Consider the following 24,237-nt stretch of genomic DNA (forward strand, 5'->3'; position numbering starts at 1 on the left):
GAAGTGTTGATATTATATTTCTACATAGATGGGCCTTTGTCCTGAACACTGAATTTCCCCATCTTTTACATTCACAATTTCACTCATATACAGGGTTCCCAGTTCCCACACATTTTCATGGATACAATTTCAAAACTTTCCCATGGCTTTTCAAGGATCCACAATAGAATTCCCGTGCAATGTGAGGTAGTGACTCTGAATGAGTACCAGAAATTATTACTACACTGGACAAATAGTACACACCTCTTTATATTGGATTTTAGTAGGCTACTTTAGAGTCACTGCCTCACATTACATGGAAGCTATTGGAAAAGTATTTTTTTTATTACTAAAATATTTCTGTAAAATGAATAAATGACACATTGGCAAACAAAATAAGATACATCAATTTAGTATAATTTCCATTCAGGACTAGTATACTATTATAGTATACTGCTTGGCCAGCTTTCACAGTAGTGGCGCAGCAGCCCGAGCGCACTGTGTGCTTGTGGAGAGGTGCAAACAATGGGACATATCATCGCAGCTTGCCCACTCCAAAGACTAAAAGGAGGACAACTGCTTGGCTTGAGGACTTTACATGAGCTAAATAAAGAATAAGTATAATTTTTAATCCGAATTCTCACTAATATTGGCGAGTCACCATGAAGGTATTGAATGATTGTTTTTAAAATGATTGTTTTTGTATCAATTAAAAAGTAATTTATTGATGATAGCTGGCTACCCAAGTCACTTAATATTAAACATGTGGATATAGCCTATACACAATGCCCTTCACGTGTAAGTTAGAAAGAGTCCATCAATATTATTATTGGTTATGGTTTTCATATAACTAATTTTCGACCAGTTTTCTTTTTGGAAGATTGCTGTACTCATTGACTGTATATAATATCGGTGTACTACACATTCAGTGGTTGTACCGTTGTATGTTCCTTTAATACTAGGCAACCACGGAGGAGAATAATCTACCCACTTTCCGAGGATTGCTGGAACGCACCATGACACACTGGCTAGCTAGCTAACTTGGCTAATCTGGTTTATCGCCTCCGCCAAATTTAGTTTATATTAACTAGCATTTAACGGAACATCTGCCTGACATCACAGATCATCTGAATTGAAGAATGGCATCGCTTGGGGAGCCCGTCCGGTTGGAAAGAGGTAACGTTATTTAGATCGCGTTAGCTATCTTAGCTTAGAATTTGATTGTGATCTGTCGTGATGTTTGAGGGACGCTATGTTAGCTTAGCTAACGTGAGCTGGTTGCTGTGTTGTCTTTGACTTTACAAACCTCCTACATTAGTTACCCTAGCGAACATTACCGTAACTATACCTTACGTCTGGTATGATCACACCATAAGTAAGTTAGATAACGTTAGCTAGAGATTTGTTGATCATATTCTGGCCTGTGAATTAGGTTCGCTAACAATAACATTACTGACAAGTCCAAACGTAAACAGACGGCTAGGCTTGTTAGCTGACTGTTAGCTTACTTGTTACGATCGGAGATCAACTTTAGTTTGTGACACCAGGTTGATGATCAATTTGTAGCAAAGTGGAAATATAGAATTGTCTCAACACAAAATACACCGATCAATCTCAGACTCTAAAGGAATAATACAACAGGAATGCTAACATCACAGTTACGTTATGTTCTTGCTAACATTAATGCATTGTTGCCGTCCAGTTTGCGAAACCCAATAACGTTAGCTACATTAAACTAGACTGTTTTCAAAACTAACCACTTTAAATGTAGATGTTATTAAGCCGATACGACGCATACACAATAACAATAATAATACACGTGGAACAACCTGCCCCCTCCCATTCAAAACATTTCAGTAGAGAAATACTCTTGAAGTGTGTGTGTGTGTGTGTGTGTGTGGGGGGGGGGGGGGGGTCCATCTGAGACTGGGAAAAGTATAAAAATATTTGAATGGTACATTTTGTTTATGTACCGTACTTCTTATCATTCCATGATTCCTATTTACCTTTACATAGAGGATGTGACAAGAATGTAGTGTGTGTAATGTCTGTGGTGATACAGTCAATTCAGAATGTGTGTGGGTGGGGGGAATCATACTACGGTAGTCATGATTTACATTTATTTTGTTAATGTCTTATTTTGAAGACACAAATGATAGCTTAGCCCAAGGTGATGGTTGTTGTGTTTTTATTGACAGATATTTCTCGTGCTATTGAACTGCTTGACAAGCTCCAGAGGACAGGGGAAGTGCCTCCCCAGAAGCTGCAGGCACTGCAAAGGGTTTTACAGAGTGAGTTCTGTAATGCCGTTAGAGAGGTGAGCCACCTTGTCTCTGCTGCATCTAATCTTATAAGGAAGTAGTCCACTGATCTGATCTCAAAGGCTGAGTGTTAGTTGAATTTCTTTTGATTAAGCTGTTTGTTGACCATTTGGAAATTTGGATTGTTGTCGTTTGAATGTGAAGAAATGTTTGTCTCTTGGGATGTTTCTCAGGTATATGAGCATGTGTATGAAACAGTGGACATCAACAGCAGTCCTGAGGTCAGGGCCAACGCCACAGCTAAGGTAAACCAAAATGAAACACCTGCTAAACCCCAAGCGTTTGACTAGGTTTGTGTTTTTAAAATGTGAATAAAACATAAAAATCACATATTTTGGATTGGGCCTTTCTGTGTGCCCAAGAGGATTCAGGCAATTTGTGTACTCTTGTGTATCTTAATTCTTTCTTGTGTGTTTTATTTTTCTTAAGTGTTGTTCATGTATGTGTTTTTCTATGGACCTTCTGTCTGATAATAAAAGTTGATTGATTGATTGATTGTACTAATAATTATGCCCAATTAAACAATAATTTTGGATTGGGTGTTGACTGCATAAAGTACAGTACATTTACAAAGGGAACTGAGGTACAATGGAGTACTGCCTCATAACACCTTCTTCGTTTGTACTGTAGGCTACTGTGGCGGCTTTCGCAGCAAGTGAGGGGCACTCACATCCTCGTGTGGTGGAACTACCCAAGACAGAAGAAGGCCTGGGCTTCAATATCATGGGTGGAAAGGAGCAAAACTCCCCAATTTACATCTCGCGGATCATCCCAGGGGGCATCGCTGACCGACACGGTGGCCTAAAGAGAGGCGACCAGCTTCTTTCTGTTAATGGAGTGGTACGTTCAAGTCACACAGTTCTTTCTGTTAATGGAGTGGTACGTTCAAGTCACACAGTTATCAACCATTTATTCTCCACTGATGTTACGTTTGATGCTTGACCTTGACACACATTGCAGTCAATGGATGTGTATTCATTCTACGTAGCATTTCTGCATATGTCAACATAAGAGTATCCTGGCACGTTCTGATCAAATACAAACCAAAACCTTCAACTGCCAATCTAGGATGCATGGCTAATTGACAGTTTCATTACTTGGCTAACTTGTGATGTGACTAACCAGCCCAGGCAAGAAGCGTCCTCCACCCACCCACCCATCCCTACCATGCATCAGCTGCACATTGTGTTGTGTGCAGTGTGTGGCTCTGCTGCACGACTCCTCTGTGATGTTGAAATAACCTCCTGTTGAGGCTGCCGACATGTTTCAATGCAAAAGCAAGATAACCCAAATGCACAGAAAACCAAATGTTGACGGCCGCATACAAATACCCCTGATGACATGAAGCCTAGTTGGTCCCCAGACTTGCTGACCTAATTCACCTTATGTTCCAACACAGGGGTCAGCCAGTTACTTCCTATTGTGTTGACACTTCCTGTGACAGTACAGTACTCGTGAGCAGGTAAAACAGACGGTGTTTTGAACAGGTCACAACAAGTCATAACACAACTGGGTCAAGTGGGCGGGGCTACATAAGGTGAATAGTGTACGGTAGTTGTAATGACACTAGGATTGTGGAGTAAGTAGGAGTAGTAGTGTGGAGTTTTTGAAAGGTAGTAATGATGGCCGATATGGCCTGAATTTTATATGCAATATTCTTGGATGGTGAGGGTGATGTATACTTCAAATGACATTTTTTCAAATGACATCTTTTTAAATAATCTGCCCCTAGTTTTCTTGAAATGCACAACAAACTTAAGGAGCATGCACTCATACACTCTTCACTCAGTTGTCTTGAAGCCGTGCTGTAGCTTATTTCTGCTACATCAATGGCCTGTAGTGGGCTCAGTAAGGAGGAGAAGTGCTAATATACTCATGAGAATCAGTCCAGTTCTGGCTTGTTGCAAGAACAAATACAAATACGAAGAGATTTACATATTTTGGCTGGCAATCCACAAATGAGTGAGAACTAATGGGGTGAATGTGGAGGCGGTATCCTAGAGCAGTGGTTCCCAACCAGGGGTACATGTACCCCTAGGGGTACTTGAGCAGCTTGAAGGGGCTACGTGGAAAGATTGGGGATCACAATTTATTTCCAAAATGAAAGGAAAAAAAACAGTATTCCAAGTAATTTCATAGGCCCATTTCTAAAAGGCTATGTACGCATGCCCGGTCAGTGTTGGTAAAAAAATGACTTTTTCAACCCACCAGAATTATATCATAAAGGGAATTCATTAAAATTATTTTCATGTAATAATCAGTCGTGTTAGATACTAAAAGTTTTAATATGAGTTTAATAGAACCAATTTAGAGAATCATCAACACGCCTGAGTGAGGGGGTACTATTGGCATGGCGAAACAGCTCAAGGGGTACATAAGCCAGAAAAGGTTGGGAAACACTGTCCTAGAGGTTGGAGAAGTAACTGGAAGGTTGCCAGATTGAATCCCCAGACCTCATGGGAAAATATAGCTGCGGTCCGGGGAATGTGAACGAGTAACACTGTCCCACTCCCTCACAAACTATTGAAGGTGCCCTTGAGCAAGGCACGTGACCCTCCGTCAGCTGTAGTGGAGCGGCTCATTGGTCAAGAGTAGAAGACTGGTTGTACAGGTCTTTGAAGAATGTGGTTGGATTTGAATAGTCAAAAAAATACATCCTAACTCCTATTCCTAACCACTTTTCCTTGACCTCGATGCAAAATGCCATGAGGTCAAGGAAAGATGTGAAGGAGAATTCATAAGGACTTAGGAAAAGACTAAGAGACTCCAACTGCACGTACACTAGGCTACGTAGGTAGGTTATGTGGGGCTCAAAGCGCCACTGACTGAAATACTAGCTGACTAACATGTACAAGTCACGCTGAGATTTCAATGGTGAAATCAGTTTCTTGCTCAGTTGCTGAGAAAATTGCGCTTTTCTAAGTTAGCAAGCTAATCACGCTAATTGGCCAAATCATGCCGAATGTGCATTTCTTTGCTGCCGCAAATAATGGTGGGATGGCTTTATTGGCTTTCCTTTTGTAATGCTAAAGGAACTAAGTCAGGAAACATTGAAGCACCTTTAGATCATTCAAACAGCTCTTATCGTGGTGCTACTGATGTACTTCCAGGTAATTCACTCAGGAACCTTCCTAACCCACAAAGAGAATTCAAACGCAGCCTGCGTTTTAAAGGCCAGGTCACACCAGATGTTTAAAGGCCAGGTCACACCAGATGTTTAAAGGCTAGGTCACACCACACGTTTTTTACATTGATGGTAAGCAGAATTGGACAATTCTGACCACTGGGGTTAGTCTGGGTTGGGCTCTTGTAGTGTGAAGCGGTTCAAGATTGGCAAAACTGAAAACGGAGTGATCCTGGTGTCAACCAATCAGAATTTATAGCAACGGAGACACAGCAAGAATGAACGAGAAGATAAGTCACTGTTAACATCAACAGCCTCCACTCACATAGACATTTTGCATCAGTACAGATTCCCAACTGTGCTTGCTCCCAAGTTTTCGTTGGATGAAAAAACACCTTCCAAATTAAAATGTCAACCTGCCTGGATCAAACAACATTGTAGAACTTAAAAACGGTAAAACAGATCAAGTGAAAGAAATCTCATACAAAATTCTTCATGAATGTTATGGCTGTAATAATAATGTAATTTTACAAAATACATTTGTCATCTATGTAAATCTAGACTATTGCTTCAGTACCATTGAAAAAGCAACACTAGAACACATGATGTAGTTGTATTTACAGCAAACTGGATTCATTTAAATTGACAAAATTGAGCTTCATAATTCCTCATGTGGTATGTGATGTTTCTTCTTTGATCTTTGCCCAGTGTACACACCTTTCCGCCGGCATAGCAAGCAGTTACTCTTGAGCCGGTGTTTAGTCTGAACTGCCTTGGTCAGGCACCACGTGGACACATTAGCAGTATGACCTAGGCTTAACTATGAATGTAAATCAGTGTTCCTGAAAAAGAGGACTGGTTCATGATGTTCACCACTGTCTTTCACCAGAGGAACTATATGATTCAAGGTGGACCATGAACCTGATGAGCTTTACAGACTCCCATTGTTTTTCTAGCTCATTCAATTCTTTTTTAACCTTTATTTATAAGAGCAAATGCTCTCTTTTTCAGACATTTTTCACACATTCACACCTGGAAGCTGCCCAGTACAACCACAGTCTGATCTGTTGGCCACTGATCAGCTCCACTGGAGCGGTTGGGGTGAAGGGCCTTGCTCAAGGGCACCTCAGTGGTGGTAAATGAGGGAGGGGCAAGCGCTGCCTTTTCACTTTCCCCACCCAGATTTATCCTGCCGGTCGCGGGGATTGAACCGACGACCTCCCGGTCACAAGCTCGCTTCTCTAACCATTGGGCCACCGCTGCCCAAAATTCTTTCATTACAATCTCTGTTTGAATTACAAATGTCAGTACGGTTAGTTGAGCCAAGCTGTCCAGGCTCACAATGGCAACACTCCAAAACCTATAAAATACTTCAAAACATTTGAGATCAGTTGCTGCTCAGCTTTTCATGTTGGACTCGTGCTAATACTGCTTCTATCATGATCGTGCCTGATACAAGCCTGTTGCTTCTACAGTAACCGTACCTTCGTAGTTTGTGGTCAAATGTGAGAATGACATTTCTGTGTCCTTTTCTTTCTCTCTCTCCAGAGCGTGGAAGGTGAACACCATGAGAAAGCTGTGGAACTCCTCAAGGCTGCTCAGGGCACAGTGAAGCTGGTCGTAAGGTACACCCCCAAAGTCCTCGAGGAAATGGAGTCACGCTTTGAGAAAATGAGGTCGGCAAAACGCCGGCAACAGAACAGCTATCCCCAGTAGTAGTTCTCTCCAAACTGATGCCCTATTCCCACCTCTCTCCTCCTCCGGCCTTCTGGCCACCTGTCCAGGTCTCTTTCTTAAATTCCTCCCTAAAAACCCGTAAAGAGACTGAACTAAGTTTAGTTTGTAATCAGTCACAAATATTGTGCTTCTACCCTTTTCTGTAGCATTTTTAAAACCCACTGTTGTAACTTTACTGGACACTACGACTCAAGGAGAACATTAGACTGACCATCATCTAAATGTAGGTGGTCACTCACACCTTGTGCATTATTTTTGAATTGACATTTTGGATGCAGTTTTGAGAACTTTTGAGACCAACTACAATACAGAGATAGTGTTTTTAATTATTTTATCACAGCCACTACCAAGTGCTTCACGGCACCCCCCCCCCCCCGCCAAGATTGATCATCAAGTAACTAAATATTTGTGGCAGGATCTATTACATGCTTTGCATAATGTTATTCTCAAACATCATTTGATTTGACACAAATAAAGATTAACAATATGTAAAACCATTCCTTTATGCAATGGGTCCACTAACATTCAAAATGAGAAAGACATACTTGTCGTTTAAGTGCTCTACGGGCATTTTGATAATGGGGAAGCGTTTAAATTCAGACTTGTTCATCAGAGATAGTTGTACCTTGTGTGAGAGTGGGTTCACATCAGATCAATAGTAACGGTTGACCTAAGAAGACCTAAGAAGCCTTTAGTGAGGCCGACTGTACCTTCTCATCAGGCCATGTTGTATAGTCCACATTATAAAAAGGTGAACATGTACTATGGGGTTTGAGTAGTCATGCAGGAAAGTGATGTATTGGGGACTCGGCCACAGAGACCCAGATGTTCACCGTCAGCTTTTAAAGGAATATCAAACTAAGAAATAAACCCTCTACGGCCGGCATGACAAGAGTTAGGACCTGTTGAACTACCAATTAATTTAGTCTTGGCCTAAATAAGGAATGTACTATATCTAATGTTTTTCTTTGCTGGGTAACTACATTTGTTACTACACTTACTACATGTGTCCTTCAGCTATACTAAAAACTGCATGTTGGCATTGTTAGCATTATGCATCGATAGTGCCAACTAGTGAAGAAAACAAGATTAATTTCAAAATGTCAGACCATCTCTTAAGACAATAGTCTGAATGTGAGCGGTCAGTACTGTTTTGATGAATGAAATAAGTCAATCTGGCCACTGTGCACATTTTCAGCCTGTTTTTACACAATAGGTTGAGGCCACGTCTCGTCATAGACGCTGGGTTAGCTGGCTCAGCCTTGCTGGGGGCGTGGTCAGGGTGGGGTAAAAACCCCCGTTCTATCCATTCAGCAAAGTTAGAATTTAGCTGATAGCCCAGCCCAGTCAGACACGATCGGGGATTTAACCACCGCAGTAAACGCACATCTGAGCAGACGTCTTGTGTTCTGCTCTAGAACCCCCAAACCTGTAGTTTAGAGCCGCAGCACCGTCTTTTGGTGAGTCAGCCCATGAGATAGATGGGCGGTTTTACCCCACTCGCGCGTCAGCCGTTTAACATTTTGTGGGCGTTCCCACACATGCGGACTGTCTCTATGTCTCTATGTACTATTATCCCCCTTTAACATTTGGCTACTCTGGTATGTCTTACAGGACTAAAGAGGCGTTTCTGTCTTTGATGAAATATCGCTTCATTCTAAATTAATAATTGACCTCTTTAAAGATATTGGATGATGCTTAACAGTGCAGACATGTATACTAAGTTTTTTTTTAAATGTGAATAACCCTTTCCTGTTCTGACGGTTGTATACCATTCAAAGATTTAAGACCAGTCATTTTAATTTTAATTCAAAAGAGCAATACGTTGGAACATTTTCTAGACCGAAAGGTATGAAACAGAATGTCAAAAATAGAGATTTATTTCCGTGAGTAGATATTTTATCTTCACTGTATTTAATTTATCCTCATATTCAGTAACAAATGTACGGGATGTGCACCATGAAAGTCAACACGGCCCGATTTAGTGGCCACCAGGTACTTGGTATGTAATATAATAAACGATATATATGTGAGAATGAGAATGACAGACAAACATTGTATTACTCAATGCTGCCAAACAGGCACGTTTTATAGGCTATGGACCAACCACTTCAATAAACTCCCTTAAACACATAGTCAAACGTCTATAAGTAACACGACATACACATACACAAAAGTCCTAGTTTCAAAATGTGTTTGTAAAGCCCATGTTTAGCTGTCACATTGCCATTCCTTGCATGAACACTTCCACGTCAGAAAAATACACTGCTTTTGTGTTCTACTGATGAGCCGGGATATTTATGGGTAAAGGAGACAGTTAGGAAAAGGTTTTGAACAGCAACATTTTTAATCTGTAAATTTTACCCATACACCTATACAAAATATGCTAATTAAACACACACACAGCCGCACTGAGGCTTTAAATGTCTCTATCTATAAATCAACAAAAGCAAGTAAACTGAAACTCTGTCCTTTTCCCAGGAAAGAAGTTGGGTTAATTTCAATGTAAATTATGGTCTTTTAGGGTTTTTGTTTTTTTTTATAATTCCCAGATCATCCAGTCATTCAATATGTGGGACTACCAAAACATACCAGGAACAAATCTGTTGCTCATTCCCGAGTTGTATCCATAACAATGTCTATTGTTTCCACCTGTGGATGCAATAGCATGTATGTATGTATATAGCAGCATGTTTAAACTAGGCTTTAGTTGACTATAGCCATATTCTTGTTCGCTCTCAGGATCAATACATCATGTAACTGAGAGAAGGAGACAGTACTGAATTATTGAACTGAAGGGGAGTGGATAAAGTAACAGAAACACTAACAATATATGAATGTCAAGTACCTAGCAAGGAGTAGAGCCGGCCTTTGCCTTCAAAATGGCTTCAGTCCCCATTGGAATGCTGTCATACAAGTCGTGAACTTTGTGTGGTCGGATATTGGACCTTTCTTCAAGAGGGAACCTCTTTACAGGATGAAGGAGGTGAACATGAACTTCACACTCTGTGCTCCAGGTCTTCCCATACGAGCTCAATGATGTTAACATCTACTGACTGGGGAGGCCCTGCGGAGGCCCTGGGGGGCCAGTGGCTTCACTCACAGGGCCTTCGCTTCAGTTCTGTGTTCACTTTGAGGATGTCGTTTGGTGGTTCTGCTAGTCCGGCCTTGTGAGCACTGAGCAGTGACCACTGTTCCTCTTGGTTGAAGCAGTTTAACAGCAATGGTGTCATGAATCTCCAGGTTGTTCACCTTGCCTATAGGCCCTTTTCACAGCAACCGTTTTGAGGTGGTAAAGCAGCAAGTAAAGCAGGTGAAACCAATAACATTAATGAGGGTCATCATGGCACTGGAACACTTCAATACCATCAATGGTATTTGTTACACCTGCTTTACCACCTCCAAAACAGTTGCTGTAAAAAGGGTGCATTGAGTCATTTTTGTGTGACCACGGCACCTGGAATTCTGGCCTCAACTGAACTCTTTAGCATCCGATTTATGACTCAACTGTTTATCTGCCTTGTGATGTACTTACTCTAAACTTTTTACACTTACTACAAACTTAGTCTTTTTTCACTTACTACAAACTTAGTCTTTTTTCATAATTGTGATATACTTACTCCAAACGTAGTGGTTTTTTCATGTGGTGTTTCTGTTCTGTTATCCACTCCTGACTCCCCCAGTGAATTTCTCCTCAAGGAGAAGAGTAAGACCACTTGCCTAGGAAATCAAGTACTCAAGAAAATGGGAAAAGAATAGCTCGTTCAAAAGTACATCTTAGGCATATCTCGACTAAAAAGGTATTTTGTGCTTTTCAAAATTGTCCTTGCAAAAATAATTGACTTAACCATTTGGACATTGCCCTCACAAAAGAACGATGCATCGCTATCAGCACAAAGTTTGCAAGTATAGTTTTATATAGGTTTTGTTCGTATCTAGTATCAGTTGCAGGTGGTGAAGTGAGAATGTTTGCTTTACAATTCGGACAGAAATGATAGTTGACTCAAGTAGCAGTAGGAGCAAACACAGAATAGCTGTTGGGACCTGGGTTTTGTTTCATAATAGTCTTTAGATCTATTGCACTCTCCATTGTGACTCAAAGTGGGATGTTTCATTTCATTTCAAGTTGACTTGCAGTCAGAAGAGCGGGATTATCTTTACCCAAAGCCAGTTGGTGTCAGAAAGCTGTCCTGAATTAACAGTGTTCATTGAATATAGTTGAAATATGTGACAGAATAGATGATGCGCCCATAGCCTGGTGTTTGTTATCCATTATAAAACGGCTCTCTCAAATCAAGCAATCTGATTGGTTCACAGCCATTGTATAAATCCAATAACCCACTCCAATAACCCATGGCCATGGGTTTTTGGTTGCCATGGCAACTCTTACTAAAAGCCTTTGGTTACCTAAAAAAAAACAAATGGCGGAGACAGCTGTCAGATCCTTGTGAATCGATCTTCGCTTATAACTTTACTAATACTTTGCAGAAAATTATGTTTTGTACAAGAATAGATGCGGGCTAATGTCTTCTTTGCAAAAAAAAGGCTGTTAACCCCGCAGTTAACCCCGTAACGTTAGTTGGTGTCGGGCTTTGCAGAAAGCACTCAGCTTCTCAGCAAGCGCTGAGAATGCAGCGCTGCGCTCGAGCTGCCTGTCGGGGTTTCCAGAAAGCTCTCAGCTTCTCAGCAAGCGCCAGGATTGGCCAATGTCAACTTCAGTCTCCAGAACGATCCAATCAAATCACCCGCACGTCTATTTTCTTGCTAGAGGTCCCGCCTTACAGTAGTGTTTCAACTGACTATCAGAATACCATGCCAGTCGGACTTATAGTATTATTATTATATTTATATTATCATACTTGGAAACCGTTTTATAAAAGCAATATAGCACTCGAGCAGCGTGTGTTGTGGCATATATCCCGCTGATCAGTTGTTATCCCACTCGGCCTGCGGCCTTGTGGGATAACAACTGATCAGCGGGATATATTTGCCACAACACACTAGCTCTCATGCTATATTGCTTAATTAATCCTTGTGAAAAATGCAGAATTTTTGGAGAAAACAAATGTATAAATAACAATTACACAGACACAATACTGCAAAGATCTTTAGGAATGCAAAGTGAATATCTATGCAAGGTCATTTAAAAAGTTTGTGCAGATATTTTTTTACTCACAAGTTTCACTGAAAATTGGCACATTAACACATTACGTGCAGAAAAGTGTCATAATAGTGCTTGACAATTTCGGCGCTCGCGCACAAGGACACATTTGGATTGCGTATTGTGATTAGACGTTTACAATGTCTATTATTATTTCAATAGTCCTCGTATTGATCCGATCATCCAGAAAAAAATCCATATATTTTCAATTCAGCTACTCTAGTCCATTTGAGAGGCTTGTATGAGATCAGTTTGTTTGCAGTAAGAAACATTTAATTTGCTCTGTTTCCTAATTAATTGGTCATTGGGTGCATGTAGGCTTATGTGAAATTCTTAGTTTGGTTCGTAATAAATAGACTAAGCATTTCATAGGCTGCTTTTCAACATTTTTGTTTTGTTTTAAAGGAGAGATCATTTAGCAGAAGTTTATGGGTTTATATAAAAGTCAAAAAGTCTTAATATATAGTTTATTTCTCACAAATTGTGTTTTACCCCAGATTAGATTAGATTCCCTGGAGACACACACATAAATCAGGAAGCAATGCAACTAAGAAGGACTTGGTATTGATAAGACATGTGCTCCATGTTACTGACCATCGTCTGACTTGATGATAGAATTTTGTGAATTACCCCTTTCTACCCGTTACTCTTGTTTATATATTGGAATGGTCAATAGAGTATTTTTATAATAGTTTTGTTTTGATATTTTTCTCCCTTTTTTACAAGTGTTTTTCCTAAAAAACTTTCCAGGAATGGTTGGTCCTTCCACTTTGACTGTGTTCTGGGGCCATATTATGCAGAGCCTCTCAGAAAAGCAGCACTGATGTAGGATCACTGGAGATCAACTGGCCTGAATCAGTGCTCCTGTTCTGAGACACTTGATCTATGACCTGTTTTTTCTTCTGCTTTCTAGTACCAAGACCAAACTTGCAACATTTGTGGAAAATTTTGATAACACATTGAATGTTTTATTGCTTGTTTCAGATGTAGGTTGTGTTTGATTCTAAATGTGTTGTCCAATTGACTGTGTTAATTGATGTGGAATGTATCATGTACTGTAGTGATGTAATGTAGAACATCATAATTGGACTGGAAGCAAAATAAACTAAACGTAAAATGGTTGTGGTTTGCTGGCTGTCTTCTGTCCCATCATTACTGCATATTTATCTCTTTCTCTTAACTCACTAACTAACTAACTAACTTAATATTTATCTCTTTCTCTGAACTCATTTAAATCCAAACTTGGAATCTCTGTGATGAATCACACATACACCTCAGTGACCTCACACAGCCAGCATTTTTAACTGTCCAACTGTCGACTCATTTTGGTTGCTCTTTTGTTTATTTTTTTGTTATTTTCTTTTTTTACTGTTGCTTTTCTTCTTCTCATTTATTGTTTGCTTGTTTCTTTTCTCTTGTTTTAGTTTATATTGTATGCTTTGTCCCAGAATAAGCCCACTTAGGGTTTCCTGTCTGTACCAGCACATTCTTTTCCTTTTGTATGTTTCTGTTCTTAAATATGTGCAAATAAATCAAACTAAACTCAACTATGGCTGTTGTCAGGTGAAAACCTATCTCCAAAATGTTACATTTTCAGGCTTGACAACCATGCATTTTAAATTGACTAGCCATCTCGCACACTCGATGCCTAGGCTCGGCCACTGCGCAGCCACTAATGACATCACATCATTAGCTAATTAGCCTAATTAAAAAATCCAGCTCCATCAGGTCACCCGCACGGGTGCCCTTTACACACCCTGAAGGTTTCAGCCCGATCGCACGTAAAACGGCATAGCTGTGGCCGAACACAGAACTTGAAACAAACAGCCCACATACTCAATTTGATAGATAGATCGATGGATAGATAGATAGATAGATGATAGATGTATAGATAGATAGATAGATAGCTGTATCATTAATTCTTTAGTTCTGATCCTAAAATGAAAGACTAGTCTTATACAATTGGTTGTGTAGTGGAGTCTACAATCCTATGAAAAAAGCCACATACACCAGATGCTTTGTGGAAATTCAGCAGCTGGAGCAGCAAGTACCTGAGCCATGAGCACAGCAGGTAAGAAGAGCTCTTGTTGCTGATCGAGAGGTTTTTTTTCTTCCTTTTTTCATTTTGACTGAAGGCACTCTGGAGGTATTAACATCACCTTCCACAGGTGGTTGCATCCACACAAAGATGTCTGCAGTGCTCTGGTAGACGACCAGTGGGTGCCTGGAAGCAGACATTGGGCACAAACAGCGATGCAGTGGAGCCTGTTCCAGGCAGGACGGCTCACAACAGCTACAACTTGAGAGCGGCCGTCACAGCTGCTGCTTTCTCTACAGTGTGGATGAGTCTCACACGGGGAAAGTTTACTTCATCTTTCTTAGCAACCAAAATCAATCACATCCAGGAGCAACTTAGCGCAGCAGCGGGAGCTGAGGAAGTAGCAGGAGGCTGCATCAGGAGCCAGAGGAGAAACAGTGCATCCATCCTCATTTATTTACAGTTTGTTGTGTTTGAGAGAGCAGTGTAAAGGAGGAGAGAGCAGTCTAAAGGAGGAGAGAGCAGTGTAAAGGAGGGGCAGAAGGGCTGGCGGTGCTGGAAAATGGCATTATTTACTGCATGCTGTATCATTGATGCCACACAGGGCCCCAGGGCCCCCCACAAGGACCACACAGGGCCCCAGACCACCAGGGACCCCAATATATTTTAAGTACCGTCTGTGCCCGTGACCCATGTTAGTGCATTTTACTACATTTCACCAATTTCAATGTAAATGTGTAGTCCGTGATTATGGGGGCCCAAGTCCCAGCCTCTAATGACATTTCCTTTGACATGGAGGCCCCAGTCACAATTAACTGTCACCTTTTGCTTGTATGTTTATGAGCAGCGTAGTTATGAGTGAGTATCATCCAGCTAAGATACAGATGACTAATTATGTCCTGGTGGGGCAGGGGGAGTCTAGGTATTGACAGTTTTAACTTGACAACAATAACAACCGTCACAACCCACCTGAATATCCGGTTTACTTCCTGTATACATAGCTGAGCGCAGGCTGATATTCGGCTCGTATTAAATGTTAACGTTAGGCCGTGTCTCCGACAGACACATTAACAAGGTAGCCTATTTCGGTCTTTATGTCTTGTTGTAGTTGTTGTTGTTGTTGATAGTTGCCATAACAACCACCCCTGTCGGAAAGACGTGCACACGCTGGGTAGGAAGCGTTGTTGTCGGTTACATGCTGCCACTCCGACGTGCTGCCACTCCGACGTTCTGCCACTCCGAAATATCGGCACTCAGAAAGGGGGTCTATATTCCCCGTTTTTCACTAACCTCTCCCAGCCCCCACGCCAAACCTAACCTCCCCCCATGCCTAAACCTAACCTCCCCCAGACCCTAACCCAAAACCTAACCTCTCCCACCCCCACGCCTAAACCTAAGGTCGGCATTGCGGCTTCTAAGGTGAACGACCGCCAGTCCGAATAATGGAAGTTAACGTTCGGAGTGGCAGCATGTCGGAAAGGCGGAGGAACCCCGTTGTGGTCCCGGAGGCGATATTTTTTTTCGGATGATGCCGAAGGCTATGTGAAGGCATAAAACCGCCCCTCTCTGCCTCTGATTGGCCTAGCGTCAAACTTCCATCCAAACACATTCGCTTGGCTATCCTGCATTACATCTCTGTTACAGTCTGTGGTCAGACCGTCAGACTCAGTGGGTCAACGCTGCCACTAATCAGAGGCAGAGAGGGCCAGGGGTGGGTTATGCCTTCGCCATCATCCGAAAAAAAATATCGCATCCGGTAAGCTAGCTAGCTAGCTAATGTTAGCTGCTCGTTGGCTGGCTAACTAGCGAATGTTAACCGTTAACCTCAGGGGAGGAAGTCCATATATGGTGCATCCGGTCATGGTGCACAGGACATTACGTCATCACAGGATAACGCGATTGGCTGGCTCAGGTTCAAATCTGAGCCAGCCAATCGCGTTGTCCGGCGCTGTTTGGGAGCATGTATAAAAGGCGACCAGAGGAGAGAGGGGGAGAAGAGGAGTGGGGTGGGCAGGGGGAACCAGAGGAGAGGAGAGGAGAGAGGGGGAGAAGAGGAGGGGAGAGAGGGGCAGAGAGGGGTGGGTGGGGGGAACCAGAGGAGAGGAGAGGAGAGAGGGGGAGAAGAGGAGGGGAGAGGGGGAGAAGAGGAGGGGAGGGTGGGGGGAACCAGAGGAGAGGAGAGGAGAGAGGGGGAGAAGAGGAGGGGAGAGAGGGGCAGAGAGGGGTGGGTGGGGGGAACCAGAGGAGAGGAGAGGAGAGAGGGGGAGAAGAGGAGGGGAGAGGGGGAGAGGAGGAGGGGAGGGTGGGGGGAACCAGAGGAGAGGAGAGGAGGGGAGAGAGGGGCAGAGAGGGGTGGGTGGGGGGAACCAGAGGAGAGGAGAGGAGAGAGGGGGAGAAGAGGAGGGGAGAGGGGGAGAGGAGGAGGGGAAGGTGGGGGGGACCAGAGGAGAGGAGAGGAGAGAGGGGGAGAAGAGGAGAGAGGAGGGGGGAGAGGAGAGAGGGGGAGAAGAGGAGGGGGAGAGGAGAGTGGAGGGGGGAGATGAGAGAGGAGGAGAGGGGGGGAGGATGGGAGAGGAGAGGAGGGGAGAGGGAGAGAAGAGGAGAGGAGAGGAGAGGAGAGGGGGAGGATGGGAGAGGAGAGGAGGGGGGAGGAGAGGGGGCGAGAGGAGAGGGGGAGAGGAGAAGAGGAGGGGAGAGGGGGGGAGGATGGATGTTGAAAATTGTGGGAGAAGTGGTATAGGTTTACGTACACACCGCAACACAAAACCAACTCAACATACTGTCAGAAGAAGACACGTACATGCTGACTAAAGTAAATCTGATTTATTTATATTTTTTGATTAAAAAAAAAATCACACTTGACAGTGATTGGCGTGACGTCACAGTTGCAAATGTATGCAGACAGGACAAGCAAGGGATAGAGAGGCAGCAGGGGGAGCTGTAGCAAAAGCTCTCGGCCGCGGCTACCGGGCGTTAGAATGCTAGAATGGATCGGCCGGAGGCACCAACCCCGCCTCTGACCACAGTCTACATATCCATGACAGTCTATGCCTATGACCCTCAACCCCAACCAATCAACACTCCCCATGTCACTGTGTGCCCCTCCATCCGATCCATTCTAGCATCGACCCTACCGGGCAAAGGCGTCTTCCGTGTTCACCCCATGACGCAACTTCCTTTCTGCCTTGATAGCCTCATCGTGAACACGCGTTCGCTTTTCTAGCTCAAGTGAGTGGCTTATTAAAATCATATAAACGCATTCATCAGTCAGGGATCATAAGAATAGCACATGGGCGAATGATTAAACAACCACATCGAGTGGATTCTGTAGCTCAAAGCCCGTTTATTACGACATTAACTGACTAGTTTACAGCACGTTCAAGTCAGCACTGGCTACTAGCTAACAACCACCGAAGAAAAAGCAACTGCCACATGGTTGAGGTGCGTGAAAAATGTGTAGTGTGCTGTTTTCAATTTTTAAAAAGGCTGTTGGATCGGTTAAACTAGCTAAGTGTTGCCAAGAAGATGCAGTCCTTTGCTCAGGTGCATTGAGAGACGTTCAGCGGTTGTTTTTGAGCGAGCTACCTTGTTGATAAAGAGGAAATAAACTCTTGCATCGTACAGTAACGTTATAAGGGCTGTTTATCCACGCTACCTAGACTAGAGGCACTCAAAGGGTGGAATTGATTTTAATAATGAACGTTAGTTACATTGTTTACCACTTGAGTTTACCACCAACTTTTAATTAAATATCAGTATTTGACTAGCCTACCTGTTTCCCACGACTATTATAAGATACCGTTATAGTATTTAAGTTGTCTACCAATATTGTTATATTTATTTTGTCGACACCACTTCATTGCATTACAGACCTTGTATGTAATTAGGCTACTATGGGGTTTTATTTTAACTACCACGCTCACTTCTTACTTAGCCTACTGCCCTTTACTTTTTTACTTGATTACAATAGCTACCTTTAGTTACTTATTGGCTTTTTCACTAATATGTCAAGTTGAGTTGGCTCTGAGTAAGAATTTCATTACAGGTAATGATGTTGCATTGTTATGAACATGACAATAAACTTGAGGTTGTGGTGAGTACATTTCATAATATCAGATCAGATCAACTTTATTGTCCCCGAGGGGAAATTTGTCTTGGGCTACAAAGTGCATTACAGCATGTCGATCGGCAGTAACATATACCAACAAAGAAAACAACATGACAGCAAGACAACAGTAGCATTTAACAAAGACTTGCACAGAACCCGGGTGGAACAAGAAAAATTGCACCCGCCATATTACACTGACCCTTATTGCACTATCATGTAAATAAGATGATAAAATAATAAAATAAATAAAAGCATAGAACTATAAAAACATAGAAGCATAAAACCATGGCGAGATAAAAGCAAGGAGAAACCACAAGGAGGACTAAAAGAAAAGAACAAGCGCGCTTCCATACGGCCACCTCCCATCAGTGCAGGTGTTACACCCGTGAGGAAGGGGCTCGCTGTCTATTCAGCAGTGCAATAGAAGTTGGAAGGAAGGATAGACTATATCTGTAATATCTATCTATAATCTCTATAATATCTGATCATTCTTCTGGCAGGATGCGTTACGTCGCCGCTTACCTGCTTGCTGCCCTGGGGGGTAATGACAGCCCCAAAGCCAAGGACATCCAGAAGATCTTGGAGAGCGTCGGCATTGAGGCTGACGAGACGCGTATGGAGAAGGTATGGATGAGTTGAAAATCACTGTTTTTCACCTTGCTTTCCCTGTGGCCTAGCATTACCAAGACAAGCTCTCACTACAATTGTCATCTCAACATGGATTCAAAACTGGGGGAATATAGTTGAAATCAATATCATAATTACAAGGATTTGTTTTTGATATAGACCAGAGGTGTTCAAAGTGGGAGGGGAGGTGTGCCTCTCCAGGGGGGATCCATACAGTTTCAGGGGAGGCTCGGTGAATGGAAGTGATTTTTTTGTACATTAGTTATCAAAAGTTATCAAATCACATAGAATAGTCTAAATGTGTGATTTGGTTAAAGAGATCATTCAGAGATACAGTAGTTTTGGAGATGCTTTTGTACTAGCAATCTTGTGTGCTACGCACGCTCGATTTCAAGGGTGGAGACTGGAGGTATTTATGACATCATCAGTGATCACAGATGATGTCACAATTGATTCATGACATAACTGATGATGTCACAATGAAAACGTGACCAAAATTGTGAACAATTGATTCATGACATCACTGATGATGTCACAATGAAAACATGATGGCAAAATCATGACTAACACTGCTAGGCAATTGTATTGATGATGATGATGGGCATCCAAGAAGCTTGGTCTGCGGGGAGGCCCATAGTCTCAGACTTTGCAAACCCCTGATATACTGTAGACTAAGTTATGCTATGTTATAAGTAGGCTCAGTTATGCTCAAATCAAATGTTAAATAATCAAAGTAATGTTCATTCCATTGAGCCAGATGGTGATGTTAGGTGTAATGTCGAACAAAACTGAAATGTTAAAATGATTTTCATTCATTTTTCATCATACCTCATTTGGTCAGTTTTGTAAATAGAATTTGGTTTTCATCAGACTAGAGGAACTGTCACAATATCCCAAAATCATCACAGTATTCCACTGAAAGACAAACTATAATGTTGAATTGTCGCCCAGCTGTACTTTTGATATCCACTTTAATTTGGTGTCTTTCCGAACAGGTCATCTCCGAACTAAGCGGCAAGAATGTGAATGAGGTGATCGCCCAAGGTGAGTGTGTCCCTCTGTCCACACACAAAAACACACAAAGCTTTCTCCAATGTTCTTCTTATCACAGTTCAGTCTTAACAGAGCTGACTAAAACCTTGTATACAAATCTATTCTATCATTTAAAGGCACAACAAAATGTACTAAAAAAGAAAAATCCTAGGTTGAAAGTGTTTTCTATTTTCAAATTCAAACAATCACTCTTGTTGGGCAGTCAAAGCCCCTAATCCAAATGCAGGTTTGGATAATCAAGACTATACAGGCATATGAAAGTCTATAGTAACATGCAAACTAGAAATCAGTTTTCCTGATGCAATATCACCGTGGCAGAGAAAAGTGCTATTGCAAAGTAGATTTAGCAATTACAATTAAAGTCACAATAAGCACAGTTAGCTAATTCTGCATGTCATAATAAACAGTCTGAATAATAAATGCCAAAAGAAACTTTTTATATTTTTGTATCTTCAGTGGTTCCCTCTGTACCAGTCGCCATACATAATTATTCCAACCAATAAAACAATCACAGATACAGCAATCCTGCCTCTCCACACCTTCCTTCAAATTGAATGGTTGTTCTCTCCTTAGTGAATATCCCATTGTTTTATATCTTCATCCACTTTTGAATGACCGCGCCCTGCGCTGTCCTGCTCCAACATGCTGTTTCAATCAGAAATGTGTGAAATTACGGACGAAAAAATTCTCCCATCGTTTCACTGCGACTTCAGACAGTGATCCTCAGGACACTGGCACTGCCTCGAAAATGTCCTTTTTACTTGTTCAATGGAAGAGGGTGACACCATCAGAGTGATAATATACTAATGTTAGTGGATGTGAAGCTCGTAGGCAGAAAGTCTTTCTAAGCTCCACAGTGCTGACTTGACTGACTTGTATAGAAACATTTTTCCCTGGCTGCTCTGAGCCTTTCTGTGTTGTGCTTCATGTCTGCCAATGCCTTTCTCCTCAGGTTACGGTAAGCTGGCCAGCATGCCAGCAGGTGGTGCCGTTGCAGTTGCCAGCTCTGCAGCTGGCGGCTCAGGTGGAGCCGCAGCCCCTGCTGCAGGTGAGCGTTTGAGGCTTTAGCACGTTGTTTGTCAGCATCGCTGACACTTGGCAGGCACACAGTATCCCTGCCTTCACCTTGGAGGCTAATGCGATTGACCTTTTCTGCTAGTAGTCTTTAAGTTGCTCTTACACAGAATTAAATGTTCAGAAATACTTTGGTTCGACCTGGATGGGAACTATAATGTGCGCCATAAGGGCTGCATGTTTTTGGGTAGTTTCTGCTCGGGTAGCTGTCTTGGAAATCAATCCCTTTCCTCACTGTGATGCCGCAGTGATGTTGTCATGTTGGCATCTATAACTCGAGAACAATACATGATCGCAACCTACTTAAAGGGGGACTGACCCCCCCAGATTTCTTGCAAAACAGTATTCTACTTGATTTGAAAACTCTGCAGGCAAGATGGCTCCCTTCTGTACCCTGGTAGAATTCCTAGCCCCTAAACTAACATAACTTGGTCAATAAGTATGTAACATACAAAATAAAACAAATAGTAATGTCTTTATTTGTTGTAGAATGCAGAGGACATGTAACTGTTAAGTTAAACTCGCAGGAATATTGTATTTACTGCGCTGCTCTAAACATAACGTAGTTGGCTCGAGCGTGTTTCGTCCTGGAACCCACCCGCTTTGCGCCAGAACACAATCGATTTGGGGGTGGACCACGCCAGGATTGGCCAACGCCAGTGCCCAGAACTGTCAAATCAAATCATCGACAGAGACGCTATGGCCCGCCTCCCAGTATTTTCAGTGTATCAGAGATAGATAGATCGATAGAGAACGTGATAAATATAGCCACGTTATAAACAACAAACTAATGCTGGTGATCCGTATGGAAACAGTGTTACTCGAAATGGTTAAAAGTTATATCAACTCGTGCCGCGTGAACTACAGTAATAATCACATGGGGATTTTTTTTTCACTTCCCATGAGTGTGGCGCGCGCAAATACCACCGTGACATAACGATGTACCAAATCGGCCATTCATTTGAGGGCACACAAAAAAGCAGGTTTGAACCCATAGAGGGCACTTATGCTGCTGAAATGATAGGGGTTTGTCAAATTATAACAGATTGGTCTCAAATGTGGAGATTTTCCTTCACATGCCACCCCCAAAGCCATATATATTGGTTGTGTTTTGGAGGTAAGTTACACTTTAAACAGGTTTCTCCTATTACCACAGTAGCTAATCAGATTACATATGCGGAATTTGACTCAGTGTGCAGCGTAGCGTCACATCAATAGTCAAAAGACAGTAGTAGTGGGGGGCTTTCACGGCTTGTTGATGAGCCGATGGCAGTTGGGAGGAAGCTGTTCTTATGACGAGAGGTTTCAGTCTCTTGCCGAGGGGGAGGAGTCAGTGTCCGTATATAGTAGGGCTGTGGCGATTCACTTATCTCCCGATTCGATACTATCACGATTCTTGGGTGCCGATTCGATTTATATTGCGATTCTTAAGTATTGCGATTCTACGATTATTGCGATTCGATATTGCGATTTTTGTTTATTTTTTTCTTTTCTTTTTTCAGTTTGTTTGCTTTTTTACACTAGATTAGAACATGGGAAAAGTTGAATCATACACTAGAGACTGTATATTATATATCATGAGTAGGGCTGGGCGATATAGTTAAAAACAGGGGCGGACTGGGATCATAATTCAGGCTGGGCATTAGATACCAAGCAGGCCAGGCCGATATGGGCCAACGCGCGTGAAATTTGGGCCGTTTGAAGCCAGATTTGGGCCGTTTGAAGTCCAATTTTACAATGAGATGCACCCACTTTAACCCTGAAGTGTAATTATTACTTCAGACTAACTAATAAAGTAATAAAACCACTAGTAAACCAGTAGGCGGCGCCTGGCCTGCTGTTCAGTGAGTGGCCTGACTGCAAGCACCAATTTTTTTTTTTTTTTTTTTTTTTTAAATTTGCGATTATCGATTCTGGAATAAAAGATCGATCCAAAAAATCGTGACATTAAAAATCGCGATACTTAGGTGAATCGATTTTTTCCCCCACCCCTAGTATATAGAGTTGTTGCTCTGGTTAGATTGCAGCATTCATTTGCATTTTAATAAAGAAAACTGATTTTCTTGAAACAACGAACGTCATTTATGTGAAGGAATGTTGACAGAAATATTTTCTTATTAATGCATTAGCTCAATGAGCCCATACGTAGAAGTGGGTATGTTGAATATCTCATGTTTATGGACATCAGGCAATCCAAGTGTGTCATGTTTTACAGCTGCTGCTGAGGAGAAGAAGGAAGAGAAGAAGGAGGAATCCGAAGAGGAGGGGTCTGACGACGACATGGGATTCGGACTGTTTGACTAAACCTTTTCAAAAATTCGTAAAATAAAGTTAATAGAAAAGTTATTTGGGATTCTTCTTCTTTTTTTACTGCAAAGTAGTTTGACATAGCGGAAAATGTGCAGATATGGTGATGTGGAATTTAAAATCTTTTTCAGTATGCTAAGTGTTAAGATGACTTGTAATCAGTAAGGTGAGAAAATGCCCATTGTTGCTCTGAGAGGTAGAATTGAAGTAAAACAGACATCCCAAGAATTTGCAATCAGCCATGTGGAATGGCAAATAATCTTCACGTGTTAACTTTGGGGCCAATTTACTGAATATAATAATTTTTGAAAGAAACTCAATATCACTGCCAGATTTTGGGTTGATGTAGTGTTTGCAAAGTGAATCTCTGATTTGGTTATACATTTATGCCAGAGCAGCTGTAATTCTTGCAGGTACTGTCTATCTTTGTTTGCAACGCTGCCTGCAGGTTTTGTGGAGAGGATCTATTGATATGTAATTGAGGCATGTGATCAGCAGAGGGCACCGTTTACCTTATCCCATATTTCTCCTATCTTTACAGTCAAAGGGTTGATTACATCTGTTTTAAAGACATGGGCAGAACAGTATTCAAAATTACATTTGAGGATAGCTGGTTTTCATGAGCAGAATGTGGACAGGCTAATCTGAAAGTTATGGCTATATTCAGATATTGAAACTAAACTGAGTTGAATGTTGCAGTGGAACAAT

The 24,237-nt window shown here is 42.0% G+C and overlaps 2 protein-coding genes across 3 annotated transcripts; both read left to right on the top strand.

Moving 5' to 3' along the window:
- The first annotated feature begins 1,029 nt into the window (after nucleotides 1-1,029).
- lin7c (lin-7 homolog C (C. elegans)) lies at nucleotides 1,030-7,524 on the top strand. The gene is made up of 5 exons (XM_083662331.1): nucleotides 1,030-1,155; nucleotides 2,178-2,296; nucleotides 2,474-2,545; nucleotides 2,931-3,140; nucleotides 6,973-7,524. Exons 1-5 carry the CDS (start codon nucleotides 1,119-1,121, stop codon nucleotides 7,138-7,140), a joined length of 606 nt encoding a protein of 201 aa, XP_083518457.1. The 5' UTR covers nucleotides 1,030-1,118; the 3' UTR covers nucleotides 7,141-7,524.
- Nucleotides 7,525-17,531: 10,007 nt separating this feature from the next.
- Nucleotides 17,532-23,568, top strand: rplp2b (ribosomal protein, large P2 b). Of its 2 annotated transcripts, none has more exons than XM_083662222.1 (5): nucleotides 17,532-17,588; nucleotides 18,969-19,092; nucleotides 20,091-20,139; nucleotides 21,101-21,196; nucleotides 23,438-23,568. In XM_083662222.1, exons 2-5 carry the CDS (start codon nucleotides 18,970-18,972, stop codon nucleotides 23,524-23,526), a joined length of 357 nt encoding a protein of 118 aa, XP_083518348.1. In that variant the 5' UTR covers nucleotides 17,532-17,588; nucleotide 18,969; the 3' UTR covers nucleotides 23,527-23,568. The 2 variants fall into 2 exon arrangements, with proteins under 2 accessions (XP_083518348.1, XP_083518349.1); XM_083662223.1 differs by lacking the exon at nucleotides 17,532-17,588 and adding an exon at nucleotides 17,596-17,801.
- The last annotated feature ends 669 nt before the right edge of the window (nucleotides 23,569-24,237 follow it).

Source organism: Poromitra crassiceps (assembly GCF_964638095.1).
Source record: "Poromitra crassiceps genome assembly, chromosome: 28".
Taxonomy (NCBI): Eukaryota; Metazoa; Chordata; class Actinopteri; order Beryciformes; family Melamphaidae; genus Poromitra; species Poromitra crassiceps.